Below are 22978 nucleotides of genomic sequence, written 5' to 3' on the forward strand. Positions count from 1 at the left end.
TGCTGGGGTAAACCGAGACACATTCTGAGAAGTTTAATGTCTAGGTGAGTGCCTCAGGGTCAGATATTCGTCTCTCTGGGCGTTCTCGTGTGTCTTTTTCACAATTTATCTTGGCCACGTTGGTATGAAGTCGTTAGAAACGTCAGGGAAAATCGGGGAATAGGAGGAAACTTTCCTGACGCTTATGGCGAAATTCATAAAAATGAATCGATAAGGTGACAACTTAATGGTCTACCTGGAGGAAAGGATCAAAGGTATCTCTCACCTCTAGTGTCATTCGACGATTCACTTACTTCCCTCAGAGAACCAAACCCCATTTTACTTCATCGCTCTTCCAAATTTCTGGAATAAAAAATCATTTGGATAATTATGGTGGTCGTACTTGTGCTGGAGAGAGACTTGGGAACATTCTATGGAGTTTCATGTCTACGTGAGCGCCTCAGGGTCGAATATTCGTCTCTCTGGGCGTTCTGCTGTGTTTTTTTCATAATTTATCTTGGCCATTTTGGGATGAAGTCGTTATAAACGTCAAAGAAAATGGAACGCTGGGAGGAAAGTTTCGTGAGACTGGTGACGAAAATCATTAAAATGTCACTTCTGAATCGATAACCGGAGGTGTTAATGTTGGAACTAGGGCAGACGTCAAAGACATCTCTCACATCGAATCAAATTTTATAACCCAGACTCTTCTCGACAGAAATGAGAGAATACCATCATACTCGAAGCTCTCAGGAACTCGAATAAAAAATCATCAGGTTAAATATTACCGTGGTAGTCGTACCTCTGAATATCAGTGTTGAAGGTGAACTTGGAGTGCCCCTTGTACAATTTATTTCCACCACTTCGGTGTTAAATCGTTATAAACGTCGAAAAAAGATCTGGCACCGGGAGAGAACTTTCGCGAAGGTGATGGGAAAATTCATGAAAATGGTCAGCAGTGTCGCTTGTGAATCTATAAGCTGAGATGTTAATCTCTGACCTGGTGCCAGGGTCAAAGAGATCTCTCACCTAAAGTAAAATTCAAGGATTCACCCTCTTCTTCAGAGAACTAAACACCATCTTTACTCAACGCTCATTCAAACTTTTTGAAATGAAAGATCACCGGAGATTTGGTGCGAGGAGACGGGCAATAAAGCTAATTAACAAGAGTCCTTCCTTCCGCTATTTCTGTTTTATCTTCAGCAAGCAATGTTCAATGTTAAATTTACTTTCTAAAAGTTTTACGCAAACTGAACTCTTCTACTCTGTACCAAGACCCTTAAGAAAACTTTCGATGGCGTTCAAATATCTGAAAGAGCCTCTAGTTTATGAAAAGTGTGCAGTTGATGAAAAACACCCATCCTGGAGTTGTAGCTAACACCGTAAAACAATTGAAAAATTATCGGCAACGAAAAAGTTGTGAGGCTGGGGGGTAATCAATCGTGTCATGTAAAACTGACAGTGTCGAGTCAATCTTCCCGTGGGATTTCTCGGTGTTTCAATTTTAAATAAATGAGCGACGAAACGTTTGAGGGGTGAAATACAGGGAGGGATCAAACTGGCACTCGTTGTCATGGTGATTCATCGAACGAGCCTCGAGTACCGGAAGAATGGTACTCCGTTTGAAAGGACAAGAACACTCGATTGATTATCTCAATTGCAATCGAAGGGCTGAAGATGCCAAGCGAGTCAGATTTTAGACGGTAAATCAAATTTACTTGACCCTGAAATTACTGAGACTCATCACATTTCATGGTGATGAATATTTTTGGCTGAAATCTTTAAAAATGATTATTGAAAAGTTTTATCAATCCATAGTGCCATCAAGTGATCAATAGAATAATCATTGTTATTCCAAAGCAATCTTTACTGAAACAAAAATTGAAAAATTAATGAAATGAAAAACACTGCGATCAGTGGTGGAAAATATCCCCAGGCTTTAAAATCAAATTTTCCATTCTTTATCGCATTCTACATTTAAAATTTAAATTCACTGAATTCAAAACCCATTAAGCCGCACATCGCTCTTCACATTCCCTGAAATAACCGAATGAAATGGAAATTGTACATGGAATATGTGCGTGATGCGGGTCCTCACGGGTTCTTGGCAGTCTGTATGAACTTTATTCTCCAGGACTTGGAGTACAGGTCCAATTCCCCAAACCCATCCGAGGAGAAGCGCAAAGGAGACCCCCTGGCTGGCCACTGGCCTTTGCCAACTCCTCGTCAGCGCGCTAACTCCAGCTGGGGATTGCATGAGAATGGGGATGAGCCAAAAGCTTTCTTGGTGAATTTATTCACGTACCTTTCACCGAGACAAGCCCCAGCCCACTGTTATATTTTCCCCCCCGGTCTACACTGAATAGAATTATAAATATTGAAGCTACACAGAGAAACTAAGATCGCAAATGAGAAATCTCTCGAATGAAGTGATTTACCAAGATTAAAAGGAGATGAAATTCGTCACCAATTTTCATGATAATGAGAAAAAGGAATTTTATCAATGTTATTTCACGAAAATTTACTGTAATTTCGTTATGAATATTCATGTGCTGGTTACAAATTTAATCAAATTTGGCAATCCTCCTCTTTCTCCAGCCCAAAAATATGATATTACATTGAATTTCTAGTGAAATTTAACATTTCATTTATTCATCCCTTCGGTGTTGAATACGGGGTAAAAAAAATTCCGGACTTTTCGAGGGAAAATTCAGACAACAATTGGAGAAGTGGGTTCTCATGCTCCATAACAAAAATTTTGATATGGCACGATAAAAACATGATTCTGCTCTCTATCACACAATAAATTCAATATATCATCATATCGATATTTTTTACGTCTCTTATATCTTCTCACAGTGACATTATGATCGGGCTGAGCAGATTGTACCTGTCAGACTCACCCTCACATTATCCAATCCCCCCTGCAATTCTTGTCTCTCATCTCTGAAATTATCGGGCACTTGAAGTGTTTGACAGGCAAATGTATCTGCAAACGCAGTAATTTATCTCGCTCTTTTCTCACCGAGTGAAATTCACGGGGAAGTATCCGGCTTTTACAGTGAAATTGTTCACGTGACTGTTGACAAGCCAATCCTCCTGGTATATATTCTATTTGGACCTTATTTTCGATTTTTTATGACGCCGAACAAACTGATAAATAGGAAAGATACACAGGAAAATAAAATCGGAAATGAGAAGTCTCTGAAATGGGGGAGATTTATCCAGATTGAAAGGGGATGAAATTGATCATCAATTCTGATGGCGATGAGAAGAGACCAGGCATGTGGATATCCATCGAGTGGTGACCTTAATCGTCCAGTAGAATCAATGGAATTTCACTAGTACCTCGAAATTCACCGAAGGACTCCTGGCAGAGGCTCATACGAAGAGATGATTACGTGAGCGACGTTCTGAAATTAACGCATACGCCACACTGGCCCCGTTGTCTCCTCAAATATTCCCGTAATTTCAGGATGAATCCATTCAACATATTTGGATTCTACGATGTGTAAATTCCAATCAGAACTTCAATTCAGGATCAATCTCGAGAAACTCAAACACAACTTTATCTGTTTACCTGTTCTACATTATAATATTCGATTCGGAATTCCACATATGCTCTTTGAAAATTCGTACGTTGGTATTGGAATGATACGTGAAAAACTATCGCATCCCTCCCTCCTCCCCTTTGGAGCACAATGATAAGGGACAAAAAATTTAAGATGGCTATTTTGGAGATAAAATTCATACTCCGTATGGGACTCATATTTCCAATACTTTTCTCCTGTCATGGGATATCTCACACGACATTTTTTTTTTACCTCGATCAGGTATCAAATATTGGGGTGGGTTTATGGTTACGCAGTGAAAATAATGATCATGTGGATCATTGATTTTTGGGGGAAACGTGTGAAATTATGTAGTTCTTGGTAGCTGTTAGCGTGTTAGGATTTTTTGGTTTCTGATTTGGAATTTTTCATTTTGCGAAAAATGGAAAGAATTTTTCATTGAAAAATTTTTTATCCAGGATATTAGCACTCGTTGTGGTCTATGATGTTGAAGAATTCGTGAATCAGTCTGGGAACCAGGATAATGGTGGAATAATAAGGATGAGATCATAAAGTAAAATGCTATACACTTGATGTATCGTCCAACGATACCTTTTGGTTATTAGAATATTTACTTTTTACCCCATTCACACATAAATTTCATGCAACAGCCCGCGAGCGGCCTCTTCATCATTTTCTCCAGCTACCTGATCCTCCCTCCTCACCAGCGTCAGTGATCGATCGTTTTATCCAACCGCATCTGAGTTGAAAAAGAGGGACTGCATATAAATGCGAGACATAAGCCCCACGCTAAGTCGATCCGATAAATTTTCATCGGATTAAATGATAAATTCGTAATACCACTGGGGCTGTGACTAACGATAGGTCCAGGAATAAGCATTCCTCGGTGCACAATTTGGCCATTCAAGATGGTGTAGAGCAATCGAAACTGTCCGACTCGTTACCATGTACCGATTTAGCTTAGAGACTCTGATCTTCCGTGGGGGCTATTGGAATTCGATTAGAACACTTCCCTATTGAGGAGTTTCTTCAATCCAATTGGTAAATTCCATTCAGCTATTATCCGCTCACTGTTGAGGGCGAGGGGAGATATTTTTCCCAGTTATTTTGAGCACTGGGGATTCATCAATTCCTGGTAATTTTTGGAGAGTGATTGACGTCTATTCACTTAGAACATAAATTGTTGTTGAAAAGTCATGAGAGTGACGTCTTCGATTCGTGATTGTTCGATTGGACGAAAATTATTATTGTTGAAACAATATTATTTCTGATAGAAATGCAACATCAGTCCACAGGTTCTTCATTGCTTATTAATATATTTATTATTGAAAATAATAAATGAAAAAATAAAAAATGAAGCGAAGTAGTAGCGCAATTATGCGTGGTCCGTCATTAATTAAAAACTCCGGTTGAAAAAATAATAATTTGACTGACTTTTGAAGGAAGCAGGTGGTAAATTGGTTTCGTCAGTGCGAATTCAATATATTTGTACAAATTAATTAGCAATTTGCTTCAATATTGAATTTCGGTAACGATTTATTTTAAATTCAATTCACTGATTCATCGAATCCAACATTGGCCTGTTACGATTTTTCACATGTCACTGAATATTGATTTAAGAATAATTTTTATTTACAATAACAGCACATGCAATTAATCTAATTCGCAATTGGATTCGTGGAACCCGAAAAAAATCATTATTTCTCTCAATTATTCAGTGAAAATACGTTTCATCGCATGCGTCCATACATTATGACGTGGGCTAAAAGTTATGCATTTTAATGGCAAAAATACTCATCGGCCTTATATTCTGGTTGATTGAAGAACTTAATTAGATTGCGTTGATTAGATTGGTGTTCGTTGTTCAGGAAAACATTATCTTGACGACGAAAATACACAGAGTTAGAATTATCTTAGAGATGAGTGCGAGATGTCCGAGGGGCGTCATTCGCTCTCGAACTCGAGTAACTTTGATGATATAGGTATATAGTGAGGGCACTATGAGGACAAATGGTACACAGGGGAAATTATATTCATCCCTGTGGGTCATGAAGCTAGTTTATTCCCCCAATGAGACGTCCGGCGCGACATAGAATGCGTCTGTCATAATCGTTCCTTAAGGTAATCGTCTGAGGAAAACTGAGTGAAGATCTAATTTTTTTAAAAATTTTTACCTATTAATTTACGAAGGAATCCCTTCAAATAATAAGATAATTTTGGATTTCACATGTATGGAAAGAAATTTTAGGTAAAAATTAGAGTCTAATTCCTCCCTAGTCTCATTTTCTCAAAAAAAAAACTTGACTCAAAAAGTGGTTGATTGAGATTTCGTCCCAAAATTTCTTTTCGTGCAGAGAATGACATCATCTTTTCTCGAAAATGTCCATAAAACCCATAATTTTCAATGAGTGCTTTTCTAAAGAATAAAACCAAACGATAACCATCCAAACATTTAACTTGACCTAAAAATTCTCAATTTATTTGAACTTAAATGTACAAAATCCAACCGTAATATATATTCCCTCTTCTCCTGCAAAGATATCACGCCAGTTCTTCCCCGAGGAAGAAAGCCATACGTAAAATACAAAAGCCAAGAGAAGACTCATGACCGACAGTGTACGGGCCGTATCACTATTTCATTTACCGGCGTATCCCTTTACGGTGAAAATACACGCAACCCCCTGGATTTTTACAGACCCGTAAAGCTTTTATGATACAGCCAACACGCGGCTCTGCGTTTTTTTCCGTTTCTTCTCAATCTTCTCCCACACTAGTGAAGGCTTACAGTTTTCCCCGTGATCCATCAGGATGACTATCTCTCGAATCTGTCTGTCTTCCTCCGGGAAAAAGCCTTTCTCATACCGGGATCAAACATCAGATGTTTCTCCTCTCAGTCCCACCGAGCTACTCCTGCCATTCTTTTTATCACAAATTTGTCATTTTCCACGAGTACTTCAAGCGCATCTCCGACATAAGAGACACGCTTCTTTGCTACCATATGAGACTCTATTTCATATCGCAGTCGTGCTGAGCGCTACCGTAATAACTCTGATTTCCTCAAGTGCTTGTTCGGCATTTCGCGGAGTAAACGGAAAATCTATTATCGTTGGATCAGTTTTCCTTTGAACTTTGGTATTGCTGGAAATTCACACTGAGCACGAAGCTCGGGCACTCAACCCAACTTTCACGGGGTTAATGAGGTTTTTCGCGATGTAGTTGATCCCGGGAGAATGGAGTTCGAGATGCTGAGTCTATCCGGCGTCTTCGTCAAAGTTTTTATAATTGACTTTTCGCATAAGTTTTTTGAAGGGTCCCTTGCTATACAGTGTCGCAGTGGGTGATAGAGAGGGGCTTTTTTGGAAAAGGCAAAGGAATCGACATGACATTTCCTGAATTACTGCACGTAGTGAAATTTTTGGTAAAAATTATTCTACCGTTCAGTGAATGTGTTCAAATGATCAATGAATCCCTTTATTTTCTGGTGTGACAAAGATTCGAAAGAAAAGCGATAAAAATTTCAAGAAGTCACGGAAATTTTAGTCAATTCCTTATCTCAACATAATGTCATGGAATTATTTCGAATCGGAATAATTCAGTTCACTCCATCAATTCTCATTTGACACTGTACAGGAAACAGTTGCATCACCAGCTCCTCAGGCTAATAGCAAAGGTAGATTAACTACATACAAATTCGTCATTATCCTTTTGCCAATGAGTCTATGAGGAAGCGAATGTGCCCGTGGCACACGATGTTTGTCACAGTTTCGTCGCTAAACCGAGGAGCTGTTGATTGATTGCACCTGACTCCGTAATTACGCGTGCGATTACCAAATTGCATAGACCGAACTGCTCCACCGAGCAACATTCAATTCCATTTTATCCAAATATTTTTGTATACTTCTACGGGACAAGAACGAGTGCAAGGGATAATCTCGTCGCATGATCCGACAGCGTGACATTAATATTTTCGAGTGTATCATAAAAAATACACTAGGTAATTATGACAATTAGCCAGCCTCAGAGGATTCACGCACCTAATTATAATTTATTCCCGGGATTCAACCGTTGACGGTAATTTCCATATGGATTACGATCCGGGAATATTCACTCTGGCATTTGCTTTCCAAAATTTCGGAAATGCCTAGAAAAATAATTGGATAGGTGGGGGTAAAATAACGAAGGAAGATATTGTGAAAAAAATAGTCAACTTTATGATAAAAATGTCGCTATCTTAATTAAATATCACGTGATCCCATGGAAACAAACTCGAAGGATAACAAAAAATTAATTTTGGTGCTTATGATGTAATGAAAGAGACATTTTGAATAATTTCAAATGTACAGGAGACATGAATCCTCTTGGATACGCCGGATATTGCATACCTTGACACTTGCTAACTCGTGCCGCTTCCCAAGTTCGGAGCTTGCGGTCGCTTCCTCATGCATGCAATATCTATACATTCGCAATGCCATATCCGTAATGCACCATTAATCGGTGCATTGACTAATTGTCGTCTAATGGAACTGATGATCGAGGGTAATATTGCGCCATCACTTTAGTTGATGGGCTACTGCAAATATATTGGCATTATTCTGTTATAGACAGCATTACACCTGCGTTTATAAGTAGCAGCAAATATTTTCTTACTTTTTGGATTAAAAAAACCTTGAGATTTAAAAAGGGTGCAGAGTTCACTGGAATAACGTTCAGACAATCCGTGAAAAAAATTTCGGCTGAAATTGCTCGAATATTTTCATCGCATTATCCACTCGCGAAAATTCTCAGCAATTTTTCTCTCAAAAATTGAAGAAAAGTATGAGTTGGAAATTTTAAAAAACCCATTTAACTCGTATGCAATGCCTCTCTCTCTCTCTTTTTGTATTAACTCATCCCCTAGGACATTCAAATGTTCCTCTACCCCTGTGTTCACTTCCAAAAATTCTAAAGAAAAAATTAAAAATATCGAGGAGGGAAATGTTCACGTACACTCAAGCATTAATTACGTAGCTGTTGAACACGCACCTTATTTTCTAATGTATACATTAATACACCAGAACTGGTAACTCTCAGGTCCTCCGCAGTTGTTTGGCAAGCTTTACCTCCATTTATGCCAGAGGCATACCTCAGTGCTGCAGGCGACGCGTGCATTCTCATCGGTTGGTGAGATGTGTTGCGATGCAACAACATATACCTTCATTATAGAGCCACCTGCCGTGATCCCCCTTTCCCTTGTTTGCCCGTATAATGGAGTTTGTCGTACCAAATAGGTGGCTATGAGGAACAACTCTAGGTGTCTTTGTGTATTCACGCACACACAGTACCTTTTTTTTACTTTTCCCCTTGTCTATCCAGTGGATGCATCCATTCGTGATACCCTTTGCCAGGATCTCTCACCCCATAGACCCCCTTTTTCGTGCGTTATCTCGGTAAATAGTGCTGGAACGATAATTGCATCGTATAATTAACGCTCCCGGCACAACTGACTTTTAGATTGGGTTAACCCCCATCATTCCGTCAAGCACTCGACACTTTTATTCACCACGGGCCGGGGAAGGGAGGGGGGCGGGTAACGCATCATGCATGTGTTACCGCGGAAATTGTAGGCAGCACACATTTACCCTGCGCCAGGGGCTAGTAAAACTTTGTAATGCACCGAGAATGATGGGTCGGGTTTATGGTGGCGGCTCTTTGACACTGCGGAATTTGTGTATGATAATATGGCTTTATTGTTGGTGAAGGGAGCTTGTATTTCGGAAAATTGAATTTTTCCAGTCACTGAAGGGGCGAGGGGGTGAGACCAGCTGATTTTGCATAATTTTGGGGTAGCACGATTGAATGATTGAATAATTTTCCTGTCACTTCCAAAATCATTCTTATTGGTAATTTTTCATTTTGTTGTATTTTTAGATGTCGTAGTATTGGAGATATTGGATTAGGGCTCCGTAGAAAAATAGATCACGCCTGAGGAAAAAAAGAGATGATGGAAAAAAATGTCGCTGTAAATTATAAAATAGAGGAAAACCGTGAAATTGCTGAAAGACCCAATAAAGAGACGATCGAACCAGAAGACAGACGATACGGTACCAGTAGATAGACGGTCTTGAAGAACGTATCCTCTTGATTAGGTTTTCTCATACATGTAATGTTTTACTGTGCGAGAATAGAAGGATTGTAATCCGGCGGCTTTAGCTTTCGATTTTGGGGATTATATCAGTTCATTATAATGTTAAAGTTTAAGGGTCATTAACACTTTTATTTTCCACCATGAACGCAATACGCTGCGCCTCTGTTCTGAATATTTAGAGTGCCCTTAATGTGAACCGATGTTCGTCAGAATTATTTTATTTTTTTCTGGTTGCAAAGCTTGACTAATCGAAGTCAATTTAATTTTCTTCTCAAATTATTACAAATATCAGACTGATTTCACCCATAAAAAAAATATATCTCCATATATATTGCCCCTTTATGTCATTCTTGAAAGGATCCAATACGCGAAATATTATAGCCAATTTGGATGAGCTCAAATACCCCTCCAAAACGGTGAAATCCTTACACCAAAGAATGTATTCTTTGTGTCCCACGAGCCATAACCCAAGCCCCGTACCCTCAAAGTAACAAACCCCTGAATAAAGGAGGAGAATAGAAGTATAAAGGGTCAGAGAAAAGTTTTCTCATTAAGTTCTTTTGATTTGTTGCAGGCCATCATGAAAGAGAATTCATCAAAAACATACGATACGTACCTCAAGTGGAGCCAAAATACCGCATTTGTGGTGAACATCTAGTCATACTCTCCTTTTGTTGAGATAATTCTTAGAGAAAACCGAGTGGCTTCTCATTCTCCATTGTGGAATCCAGTGAAGTGGAAGAGCTTTCTGGGAGACTAGAGGGAACCAATGACGTTTAGGGGGACTGTCTGGAGTTAGAAAGAGTTTCGGGCGTATGGGGAATCGTGGATATCCCAGGCGTCATCGTGATTATTGACATCTTGTGTTAAATATTGAAAGGGGAAAGTGATAAATCGAAGAGTCCCGAGGATTGTGTGTGTTGTGAAAATGATCCTGAGGCACTCGTTCGACTGAAGAAAACTCGATTATTGTAGGAAATAGTGACCATGGTGACTCGAGTACCCAGAAAAATGATGATGTGGCTCGTGTGGTTGGGATTCCTCGTCGTTTCTCTTCCACGAGTGTATTCCCAGATGACGTGGACCCCGATATTTGGTGGTGAAGACAGTGAGTACCATTCAGTTTTTTCTAGAGTACAATTGAGAAAAATTGTCCTTTGAAAGGACTTGGAAGTTCGCTGTAGAATTTTTTGATGGGTTCCAGAGATATCGTCGATTTTATTATTACCAATTTGCTCGTAGCTTAAATATTTAAAAATTTCTGCAATGAAATTCTAACATGACGACAAAAGTAATGGACAAATTCATCGATTAACTTCGATCTAAATTCGTTTCTTCCTCATATGATAACAATCTAGTAATTGAACAAACTGTTCATAATTCTGAAGTGCCTCATAAAATCACTAGCCCCAACGGCTTAATATTCCCCCACTAGCGTTCAATAACTGATTAACTCCACGATAAATTCAGTAGATAACCTCGATTTATCAATTTCCACTATTTCCGACTAAAATAGAACTGGTGTGTAACAAATTGCGAATAGCAGGATTCAATAATCCACGATGAAATACATATTTTCATACGAAAGAACTGCCGGTTGGTGATTTCAATTCAAAACGTGCTCGTGCATTTCGTTGATAACTCATTATAGTCTTTGACAGCGAAACATTAATACACGTTTACGGAATTTCTCGGGAAAGTTTTCGTTTGTACGGAAATGAAATTTCTCGCGAGAAGTAAAGTCGCTATATTCCACCGATCAATAAATTAATGATAACTAACTTCTTGAATGTCATGCAACTAATTATCAGGGATAATTTTTTTAATTTATTCTTGATTGCCACACTCAATGGCTGAACAGACGTTGACTCATACTACTTCTAAGTTTCCCAGCAAGGAATTCCGTACAGGCCATTGATTCAGCCTCAAAGGCTACCTAGTGTTAATTGAGATACCGTCTACCACTGATGACAGTAAACCCCAGTCCGCGTAGCCACCTTAAACACTAACTATAGTTCCAGCAAATAGCGAGGTTGTGGCTTTAACTGTTCTTGGGACGGGAATCTGGAAATCAGCGCATCATGAGAGTTAACTATCTAGGTGCTGTTGAAATTCCGATGCTTTGCTTGAAATTATTCATCATTATTCATATACACCCACTTTATCTCATTAATTAGAAATTAATTGGAACGTGAATGGGGATTATCAAATATTTTAAAAGTTCGGACCCATGCATCAAACAATCACAAGTTACGACGTTCAAAAGTCGTGATCGCGCGTAAACCTCAAATTAAAGTATTTTTGGGTATATTTTCAAATTATTGGTAAATTTAATCACATCTTTTTTGTGAAATAAATTCCGTACTACAACGAATATTTTCGCGAATTATTGCCTAAAGACTCGACTCAGAGATAAATCAACTTATCTCGTTTTCCCACTTCGCTACTGCATCGTCATTTGATAAAAAAAAATTCAACAGTTTAATAACACTATCACTAAACAAACTAGTGACATAAAAACATGGAAAGCACAATAATTCCTCCAATTCCCAATGCTCTCTTTGGGTTTTTTTCCAACAGATAAACAAACTTCATGAGCGATATTATATCGGAAATGGAAGTAGCAAGAAAAGCTCCGGGAAATGCAATTTCTCGGGATCTCACTTGGCAGGTTTGCTGGGTCAATCTTTGGTCGACTCTCCTATCCCTCCAAACAAGTGTACCATACATACACATCCTCAAACTTCCAAGGTACTGGCTTCATCTTATCCCACGAAGAAGACCCTAATACTGACGTCGTGTGGATTGGGGATATGCTCAACCGGAAATTGAGTTGCTTGGCACACGTTTGGGATTGATTCCGCTCGTCGTAGAGTTAACTCCCCTTTCTCCCACCTCACTCCCGCCCCCCGCCCAATCCCACGATTTCTCAAGACACTAGTACAAAAGGTGGGTGCGTTTATCAATGAAACGAGACAGAGATATCCATAGACAGTAGCTAGAGGTGGCTAGTATGGGCAGCGTGATTACTTTTCGATCCTCGTGGAACGTGAATTGAATTTTAGCCGGTCTCGTGTGGCCCCTAGCAAGTGGCATTCTAGTTACGTTCATCTCGGGGGAGATAAATAAAAATAGAAACATGCTATGCATCCTCATGAGCTAGTGTAGCACCGAATTAGGTAGAATTGGTAACAAAATTATTTTCAATCTTCAGAGGTGGATTTTTTTTTTTTTTTATGCGAATGAGAGAATGTACTGGAGACGGTGGGGTCGGATTCAGTTATGACGACCACAAAAGTGTCGACGTAGCGTGAACTGAATTTTTAAACGTAACGTAGGTGTAGGGGGATATTTTATATTTGTCAGCTTGTTTTGGTTATTTTGAAAGCTCTGCAGAGAGAATATGTGCAGAAAGTTCACACTTGAATACTCATTTTTTTTCAAATACATTCAATTAATTTCATCCTTTTTTTATTGTTTGGGGTGATTAATTGTCCAATATTGCGTATATTTTTCCTGTAGCTGTCAGTGCTTTTATTGTGGTGAAAACTAATTTTTGCATCTGGAGGTATATTTTGTTACCGAACAGTTATTTATCACGCGATTGAATTTCACGTCAGCATTATATGTAGTACAATTAAAAAATATATTTCATGAGTGTCGAGGTATATTTTATTCGACTGTTCTCTCTGGACAGTACTCTTTTGCACATTATTTTTAGTTTCAAATTTATTTCTGATTTTGATTTAAAAAATTCAAAGTCTGTTCCTACCGCTTTATCAGCCGATGAATCATAGTTGCCAGGCTAATCAATTTGTAACTAAAATTAAATTGTCCATTCTCATGAATCATCGTCTAGGCTGGGTGATTCAGCAGGTCTGGCGGGGGTGGAGGTTTATGGTAGCAACGCAGGTTACTACACTCGTAACAGGGATACGTGCTAGGGATCGATAGTTGTTGCACGCTACTTAGGCCACACCCTGACGGATGATTAAACAATTTGAGAATGGCAATTACTCCATTCTATTTGGCCATGCGAAAATGTTCCTCATTTTTTGACTATACAATAGTCCGTATCAACAAAGCAATACGATATCAGCAACCAAAGTCCTGAACTGATTCACGATTTTTATTTGATGATTCATTCATTAATATTGCGATTCAATACCGATTTTGAGGTAGCAAATTATTTATTCCTTCGCTGCAAAGTTTACAAGACCTACACTGAAGTGACAAAGCTAGTGGACTTAACATATAACCAGCTTTGACTATTAATAAATATTTTAAAATGAAAAGTTCGTCAAAGCAATGGATCATTGTTCACAAAGACTTTTTTGTAGAGCTTATTGTTCACTATAACAAATGAGTTATTATGGGCATATCGCCATATCTAGTAATTTTTTACATTTTCACCAGAAAACAAGGTTGGAAACAAGTTAACTTAACTCATTTTACGCCACTACGGATGTCCTTTCAACGGAGTTAATTTTTTTTCTCACAGTGAGGTGACAAAATATCTAGAAGTGTCAGGGAAAATGTCACTTAGAAAAAAATTACAACTCCACACGAACTAACGAGATCCACTAATTCATTTAATGGGGCATAACGGGTCGGTAGTTTCGCATTTTCATAAGACACAAGTTTCCATTGTAGGTGATACATACGAGTTAGCAAAGCGTCCGTAGACCAATCTCCACCTGGTCTCCGTATACAAACCCAGTGCCGTTAAGGTGTTCAGGTGGTGCTCTGTAACCGAGTGTGGAAGTATGAAAGTTTCGATGGTGGAAACTGTAATCCTGTTTTCAAAATGTTGTACAAAGTAAAGGATGGAGATGGGTTATATATGCTACATTATCTATATGTCTTTGACCACTGAGTTCTCGTACACTGCGGTTCGGCAATTTGCCTTTGGCTGTGAGAGCTTTTCCATTGGCTTTAACTTGCTGAGGTTATGGGCCACCATGGCTCTTACTCTCGACTAATATACGGAAATGTAACGAATGGCAGGACTTAACCTCGGGAAACAATTATTCAGGATGGAATGTGTGTTCCATGTGTATTACGTGTTCTGTGTCTTCCGGGGAAAGAGTCAATTTTAAGCTCTGAATTCGACGAGGATGGAGCATGTAATTTATTGAATTGATGAGGGATTATTCATTAGTGAAATGATGTATCATTTATTGATTTTTAGGTCTCTGTATAAATTAATAATTAGTATAATCATGTGAGTGATTAATAATACTGTTCAGTCGTTGAATATTTATACAGACTTTGGTTCAATTTGACAAATAATCATTTGGGCGATTCTCGGATCGCCAGTCGAGATCGATAAATTCGACATCATATATTTAATTTAATTAAAAATAGTTTTTTAGTGAAATGATTCAATTGAACAAATACGAATAATCTAAAGATTTCCTTCTCCGTGAACTGTGGATACCCTTTTTGAGCGCCAGAAAAATGATTCATTTCCTCTAGGCCATGATTAGCTATTTCAATACTACGAAGAGTCAGGTTGAAGAGAAATTGGAGAACAGAGGGAGGATAAATTAATGTACTAGATTTTAGAGTATAGCGTTATGCAGTATGAGAGAGTTGAGGATAATGTGGTGCACACGCGGCGCTTAGAGATTAGCGTATACCCGGTAATTTACCACGTGACTTGTACCGGTCCTTCGGCGAATCCCATTACCATATAGTAATTACCGTAACTTCATTATCCCTCTCTGACACAGATAACCGAATACCCCCACTCCCTAAATTCCATTGACTCTTGTCAGCGTGTTCACTCTTTGGATCCATCGTATTGCTTCTGTATGTAGCTCACAGTTTTCATTACAGCTTTGTGTGGCGGCTGGAATGCCTTGTAATGATACCTTAATTGATTTGTTGATTCATTGGAATATACAAAGGCAAGAGCTGACGAGGTTTTGGGAGTGAATAGTGGCTAAGGAGTTTTTGATGTGAAAAATTCCTAAACATCAGTTTTTTCAAAATCACAAATTTCAACGACTCTAACGATATTTTTTATTATTCAATTGTGTTTAAAAAGAAATTTTCTCGATAACGAAATTGCTGCTCCAGTCTTCCTATATATTATTTTAGTTATTTATTCATTCCATTTTTTTCCTATTTCTTTGGGCTATATTTTGCCATGAAAATCATAATATATATCTTTTTACGAAGGGCGCAGTTATGACTCAATTTCGTGAATAACAGGGCTTCGAGTGTGTTAACGTAGTCTTATCACGTTGGTAAATCTAGCCCCCATGTTCACTCGTATATTATACACACATGTAACTCGGTAAACCCTTGATATTACACGGGTCAGGGAGAACAATTAGTATAGTAGTCAAACTGAGCGTTAGTATAACGACTTCTTGTTTGAAAAGTGAACACAATCGACCATTTCAGTTGTTCTCAATCATAATATGATGGAAATTTCCCCACAATTTGAGCAACCATACACTAAGGGAGAAATACAGTAATTTCTATTCTACATATTTATTATTACTGGGGATATTGCACTGAAAAAAAATTTCAAATATATTTACTAGAGGTCTATTGCTTTTGTATTCCATCATATTAAACTTCTCATGCGATCCACACAATTTATTTTTTCATTGAAAACAAAAAAAAAAACAAATTATGTTCATAAAAATAGACTGAATAACCTGGTAAAAATGAATGCATAGAGAGTCAACAATAGGCAAACAGCAGTTGACTTAAGTCCCGGGAAATCTCTTGCTAATTTCCGGTTGTTGAAACAAAATTGCAATGAAATGAAAAAAATGAAAAAAATAAAGAAATGTGGGGAGTGAGAGAGGGTGAAGGGGTGCAGTAGCAGCCGGTACCTTCGAGAATGACTGGGAAAGAGATAATGAATAAGATGCCGTAAAGACAATATGGCGCGAGTAGAGCTTGTAAAAGCGGAGAATGGAAAGGATGGGGATAATGAAAATCGCAGTGGATAGGGTCACAATCTCCAACCATTTTCACTATACTCTACTTTTTCTGGTTCTTCTTATTTTTCTTTTCTACCGTTTATCCTGTCCCCACTGTCTCCCACTTCATATCGAAATTGCAGAATGAATTTTGTAGTTCTTTCTCTTCGCTGGTATTTAACCTTAATTAAGCTGGGATTTGCATTACCAAATTAATATTTTAATAAACGAACTTAATAGAGGGAATACTGGGCTACCGGATCATCTCTTGGATTTATTTGTAATAAATTCAATAATGATGAGACGTAATATTGAGCTCATAGAAACAATAATGTAAATTCCATTTATAAAATTCCTAAAATATTCTTTACTTGCCTTTCCATTTTGCCCCACGTCCCCCACGTGTTAATAAACGTAAAGCATGTCTGCTTTTAATGTACGTTAGACTTTTACAATAATTGTAAAATACGTCTTTTCAATTGCAAATTAAAATTTTTATTATGAAAAACGTCCCCAAACATTACTTTAACGTTGAGTGCAACTTACGTTTATCACAAAATAATTTACGTTTAGCGGAACGTCTTTTATGTTTACGTTGTTTGCTGTCTTCCAGGCGCTTCTCCTTAGCATGTGTCAGCCGTTAGTTCTAAAAAAATCAAAACTAAATTCATGCTCCTTATTACCCAGCGAAATTAAATTCAAACAGTTAATAATTCACTCTATTTCAAAAACAAAATTGTTTTCGCTTCTTGAATATGGTTTTCATCCGCTGAAAATGGGTCGAACTCCAAATTTTCGTCGACCCTCCAATTGATATTCATCAGAACAGTTATTCTCTGGGATCTAATGATAGAGATAATATTTAGTTTCGGAGACAACACGGCACCTTTCAATAGATAAACACCCATTTATTCAGAATTTTTAGTATCTATTTGTTATGAAAGTGTTCGGGTGGAAGCGTAAGCTCGTAACTAATGGAACACTTTTCCCGTTGGAACTAAAATCGCGAGAGAGAACGAGACACAGAGAGAGAAAGAGAAAGCGAGAGAGAGTTGCGGTAGCATACACTGCAATTATCGGACCTTTCTGCAACAGAATTGTGTAGAGCGTGTAAACAACGGAAACGCAATAGATATATATATATATATATATACATATATACATATACCCGAGCTGTCTCAAGGTATATCGGCTTCATCGACCCGGCTGGTAAACATGGAAACAGTTCCATTCAATTGATTTTTTTTCTTTCTTTTGCGAGTGCTGAACCACACTGCAATTGATCTCTTTTCGTTAGAGAAGGTGTTGACGCAAAAATCGCAATCAATACTTCTGGTGATCGGTTGCCCTACGAACCATTGGAATGCACGTGAAATAGTTTCTTTGAATTCGCCGAATTTGAAAAACATTCGAGGTCAATAAATCGTTTGCTTTTCCAACGTAAATAACTTCATCTTGGAATTCCTAAATGACTTCACCTTTCGTTAGATAATAGCAGATCATAAATTAATAAATAATGATAGGAAAATAAATTGACAAATGGATTCTGGCATTCGGGTCACTTCGATTTTGCTACGACGCAGAAGAATGTTGTTCGCATTTATCCACAAAAATGTTTGATGTATTTACCAGTACATTTCGCCTGAAAATCCGATAATTTTTATCAAATTTTTCCTCCCATAAAGAAATATCTCATGCAGTGCCTCTGCTATATGTATATGCCTGTCCACGAATTCCTTCAAAATTATTTTTATGATTCTCTTTTCAACGAAAACTTTCAAAATCACTCGATTGGGTTGTTTTCAACTTATACGCTGACGTATTCCGTTTATTCGAATGAATTATTCGGGGAAAATAATTTTTGCCATCTCGACGCTGTAAATAAGTGAGACGAGAGTGAAAATATAGATGTGCAATGCTAGTAGCCCAGAGGGGTTTTGGCATCGGCGACTCTGCGTCCTCCAACTTTTTGACAAATGGCCCTCTGGGCATTTTCGTTTTACGCCCGGAAATGCGGCAGGAATTCCCACCAAGTGGATCATACTTTTGAGAATACGCAACTTTACCAATAAGTAACGAGTAAATGTGAAAATTCAGACATTTCTCCTCAGATATTTTGATGTACGGGTAGTATCCTACCAAATCGATAATGACTTTTGGATCCAAGAAATTACCATCCCATTAAATACTCCACAATAAAACTCATTTTGCAATGAAAAAAATGTATGAAATTTTGGATAAATGAGAGACTCTCGAAAATTTCAACATTTTTATCAGAAATGTCTAACGTAATTTTCCGGCGTAACAACATAGTTTTTCTTCATACCACTGTCATAATTTGAACAATAGTATTTCGCAAGTTTCAACAACAGAAAAAACCCAAGACAGCATCACTTAAACTCTCCAATAATATATATAAACTCGTGAGAAAAATATTCCACCGAAGTAGAAGCATTTCGTGAGGATTTTACCGTGTTTCCTTGAGTAGCACAGACGTCTGGGATCGCGTACGTTTAAAAGTAGGTGGAGGGTGGCTCCGAAGAGCATGTTAGACAACGGCTAAAATGGATTCCCCTATGGTTATAGGAGCATTGTAGTTCGGCACGCGAGAATCGTACGAACAGCACGGCCAGAGAGAAACTCCGGTGAAATAGCGCAAAAGCACCGGCTGAGGAGCTATGTGGAGGCGGTAGGGATGGGGTTGGGTGAGCTGACGATTGCACATATATACCCATCATGAGATGGGGGGATAATGGGAGTGAAGAGTGAGAGGCAAGGGGGAGAGAGAGAGAGGGTCACAAGTGCTTCGATATTGCTGGAAACTACCACGCGCACTTTTTCCGACAATAACAGTTTCGAATGTAACCACAGTCTATTTCCCTCGCCCCCCTCCGCTCTCCCGCCGCCCTCCACCTCTTGTGCTGTGCACGTTATAACTTTGCCCCTCTACCAAACTCAAATTCACCTCACTGAGTGCAATGAGAATTCAGGAGAATCAGGCTGCTTTACTAAAACTGTTTATTTTTTGAATTAGTGGAGGGGAAAATGATATGCGAGTGGAAAGCATAATGATCCACCTGGAAGCACATGAGAATGTGGGGTATTTTCCACTTTTTGAAAAACAGAGATGAATTGTATGGAAAAAAATGGCAGTCAATTGATGGAAAAATTTAAAGGAATTTTCCATCTGCGTTCTTGAATTTTTTTTTTCACGTAGAAATTACTTTGTCGATTGATTTCAATAATTTTTTCTTGGTATTTAGTCAACACGGGGTATTTATTATCGCTCCATTTCACCCTGACAACATTCCAAGACTATGACCTCTGTTCACAGTCAGCCGGGATTATGAAACACTTCTGCTTATACGTCTGGCTAAGTAGAGGGCCACACTACTGCGGAAGGATACATTGTTATCGTTATCGTAATACCCTGAAATTAGCTGCGCCCTCGCAAACCCACCCTCTGTATCTAACCCGAATCGTCTCTGTGGTTTATCGTCCGTGGCAATCTTGTTGCTGGTACTGACTCGATTTATGACGTATGGATTGTCTCAATGTCGAGTATGGGGTCAATGGTACGGGAAGCTGAAGAGCTTTCGGGATAACGGTTCAGGTCGATTGTAGGGAAGTTAAATTGGGAAATCAAGTGGTAGGAATATTTTGTGGAGAGATAGACTGTTAGACAATTGCACTTGAATTTTCAACTCAAAATGAAATTGAATGGGATGTTCTATTTTCAGAATGAGTTTGAAAGTTCAAACTCTCATTAGAAAATTCGTGATTATTTGAGAAAACAAATCTTCAAGATCAAAGAAAATTTTTTGAATGTTTGCAGTGGACATTCTCTTTCAATTCACATAATTAAGATTTCAAATCAGCTTTTGACTGAATTAAAAAAAAATTAAACGTGTAAATTATTGATAATAAAATACTGAAATCTTCAAATTATTTTCATTTAAAATTAAGACTGAAAAGTTTGTTACTTTGGGGAAATTATATCAAAGTACTTGGCAATCCTGAGAATAAAACGGATACAGTTTGAGTGATAGACCCGAAAAAAAAAGTGGTTACAAGCAGCTTGTCATCGAGTAGAAAGAACTCCAAGTTGCGTTCACTTTGAGGAATAAAAAGGCCAAAGGAGAAAAGACAGATAAAGGACTGTAATACTAAAGTGTGCAGCTTCTCCTACTGTCTCTCAAGTGGCTGGTCAACGGGATAAAATGTGTGTGGCGTCCAACAGTTGAAATGCTTCGCGTCGGATAGAGACATGTCAGCATGAACAAAAAACCTCGCGCATACAAGAAAGTAAAGGAAGAAAATAAGAGTATTGCTTTCTTGAAAATATCAGCGATGCTGAAAGCCCCTTGTCGGTTTTTATACCGAGGAATGAGTGGGGAAAAATGAAGAGAGACAACTATCACGGTTGAAATGACATTGAGGCCGTCAGGGCTTTATCACAACAGGAAAAAAAAATTTTGTGAAAAACGATTGCACATGTGTGGAGCCGTGGTGAGAAAATTCACCGAGTCCAAGGCTCCGAATCGTTTTCCAATATCACACTGCAGAAGGACTCAGCCCTGATAATTAGGAGTTCCCTTAATTGGACCTATTCCATCGGCCTACCAATCTACCACGATTTTTAATCGCTTCATTCCCTTCTTATTGCTCTATTTTGCATTTTATAGGGATCATTTCATTGGACCCTCGCTAAAGCGCAAATCGTTTAAACATTTTCGTTGAAATTTTCCCTATATTTCGAACAATTTTTAAACCAGAACAATATCAATTTGATTAAATATCTCTGATAATCCATAATATCAATCAAGAATATATCTTCTTCCCTTAATCGTTGAACGAAAAAAATTCGCGAATGTCACCAAAGAAAAAGTAAACGACAAATCAATTGCGACAATGCGAACAAAAATGATGTTGATAATGGCATTTTCCCCCCCGGCATGTAAACGACGACCTGTGGTACGATTTAAGAAATATAAGCATGGTGGAAGTTTGTCGTCGTTAAAATAATGAAGTACCCCTCGGGGAGGGAAAGAAACTCCCGGGGTTTTCCCGAGGAATAATGTGAGTTGAGTGGTCATAAAAAGTCGAACCAAAACTGAATTTATGCCTTCGTACGAAAACTTTTCCCATGGAATCTATGTTTAATCATTTGTCTAAGTGGTAGAAGTCAGCGGTTATTTACGACTATTTTTCCCCCCCCTCCTTCCTCACCACCCTCCTCACCCTCTACAACTCCTGTGGATATCGAAAGCAAACGTTGATACGAGATATAAAACTCCTATATCGAAGCTGAATACTTCGGTTCAAGTAGACTTTGGATTTCACTTTGCAGTTTCAAAATCCAAACATTACACTTCAGTGAGTGTACTGTTGATTTTATGTGTGTGGTGTTATGGATATTCTATACAATAAAACCACAAAACTGAAACAGGAGCTCGTTTACTCTCGTCTCATTGCAAAACGTACATGAACTGCAAAGCGAGGTTTATTGAATACAGTAAGCTTGATAGTATCCAGTTGAGCACGCAGAAAATCACTGAGTAAAGGACCATTGGCGAATGGATATACAGCAAATCGTGTGGATTAGTGCTAACAGGGGGTTACATGTTTCATAATACCATAGAGAATTTAAATCATTCATTAGGGAGCTTTTTCACGGAATGCAAATAACGATGACGAGATAATTATCCACGAATTCAGCGATTAGGAATTGAATGGACGATGATAATTTGAAGGGAGTGCTCTACATGGAGAGAAATGTTAAATCAAAATTAAGTGAAAGCTCTAGGGAACTGTTACAGAATTTCTTCCGAGCGTTTCGAAATTTTTTATCGGACTTTTTGGTAACAAATTTGGGACTTACATTCCTGAAAAGGGGAGAGAAAATTTTTACGAGAGAGAGAGAGGGAGTTATTAGAGTATGAGAAATTATCAATGAGTCATAGTTTCGGGTAAAAAATTCCGTTTGATCGGGGTCGGAGAGGGCAACATTGCCAGTGTTTGTGCGATTCTACCGAGGTACTCCGCATACCATAATTCAGGGATGAACCAGGGGAATAACATGGTTAAAGTAAAATAAGCCCCCGCACGAATGCATAATGCTCTCTCAAATCCTTCCGCGACATATATTCGCGAGTTACTGACTCCATTCACTGCATTTACGTGTGACACCGGCTTTCAACAGAATTTCATGTGACTAAACCGTTGATTGTTTTTATTATTATTATTATAAAATAGAAAAAAGTAATGGGTTTATATGTATATGACTTAAAGACAAGAGTTTGAAGTTCGGGGAAATTTACGGGGAAGAATTTTCAAGAATTCTCATTTCTCATAAAAAT

At 38.3% G+C, this 22978-nt stretch overlaps 1 protein-coding gene across 3 annotated transcripts in view; it reads left to right on the forward strand.

The window, feature by feature from the left end:
• LOC135172682 (uncharacterized) overlaps nucleotides 1–22978 on the forward strand; it is a 101523-nt gene that overhangs the window by 15181 nt on the left and 63364 nt on the right. For all 3 annotated transcript variants that reach the window (XM_064138929.1, XM_064138931.1, XM_064138930.1), the window contains one exon: nucleotides 10250–10783. In XM_064138929.1, the coding sequence (XP_063994999.1) occupies nucleotides 10663–10783 (121 nt within the window). In that variant the 5' untranslated portion in view covers nucleotides 10250–10662. The remainder of the gene's footprint in view (nucleotides 1–10249; nucleotides 10784–22978) is intronic.

The sequence above is a fragment of the Diachasmimorpha longicaudata genome, chromosome 2 (genome assembly GCF_034640455.1).
Source record: "Diachasmimorpha longicaudata isolate KC_UGA_2023 chromosome 2, iyDiaLong2, whole genome shotgun sequence".
NCBI lineage: Eukaryota > Metazoa > Arthropoda > Insecta > Hymenoptera > Braconidae > Diachasmimorpha > Diachasmimorpha longicaudata.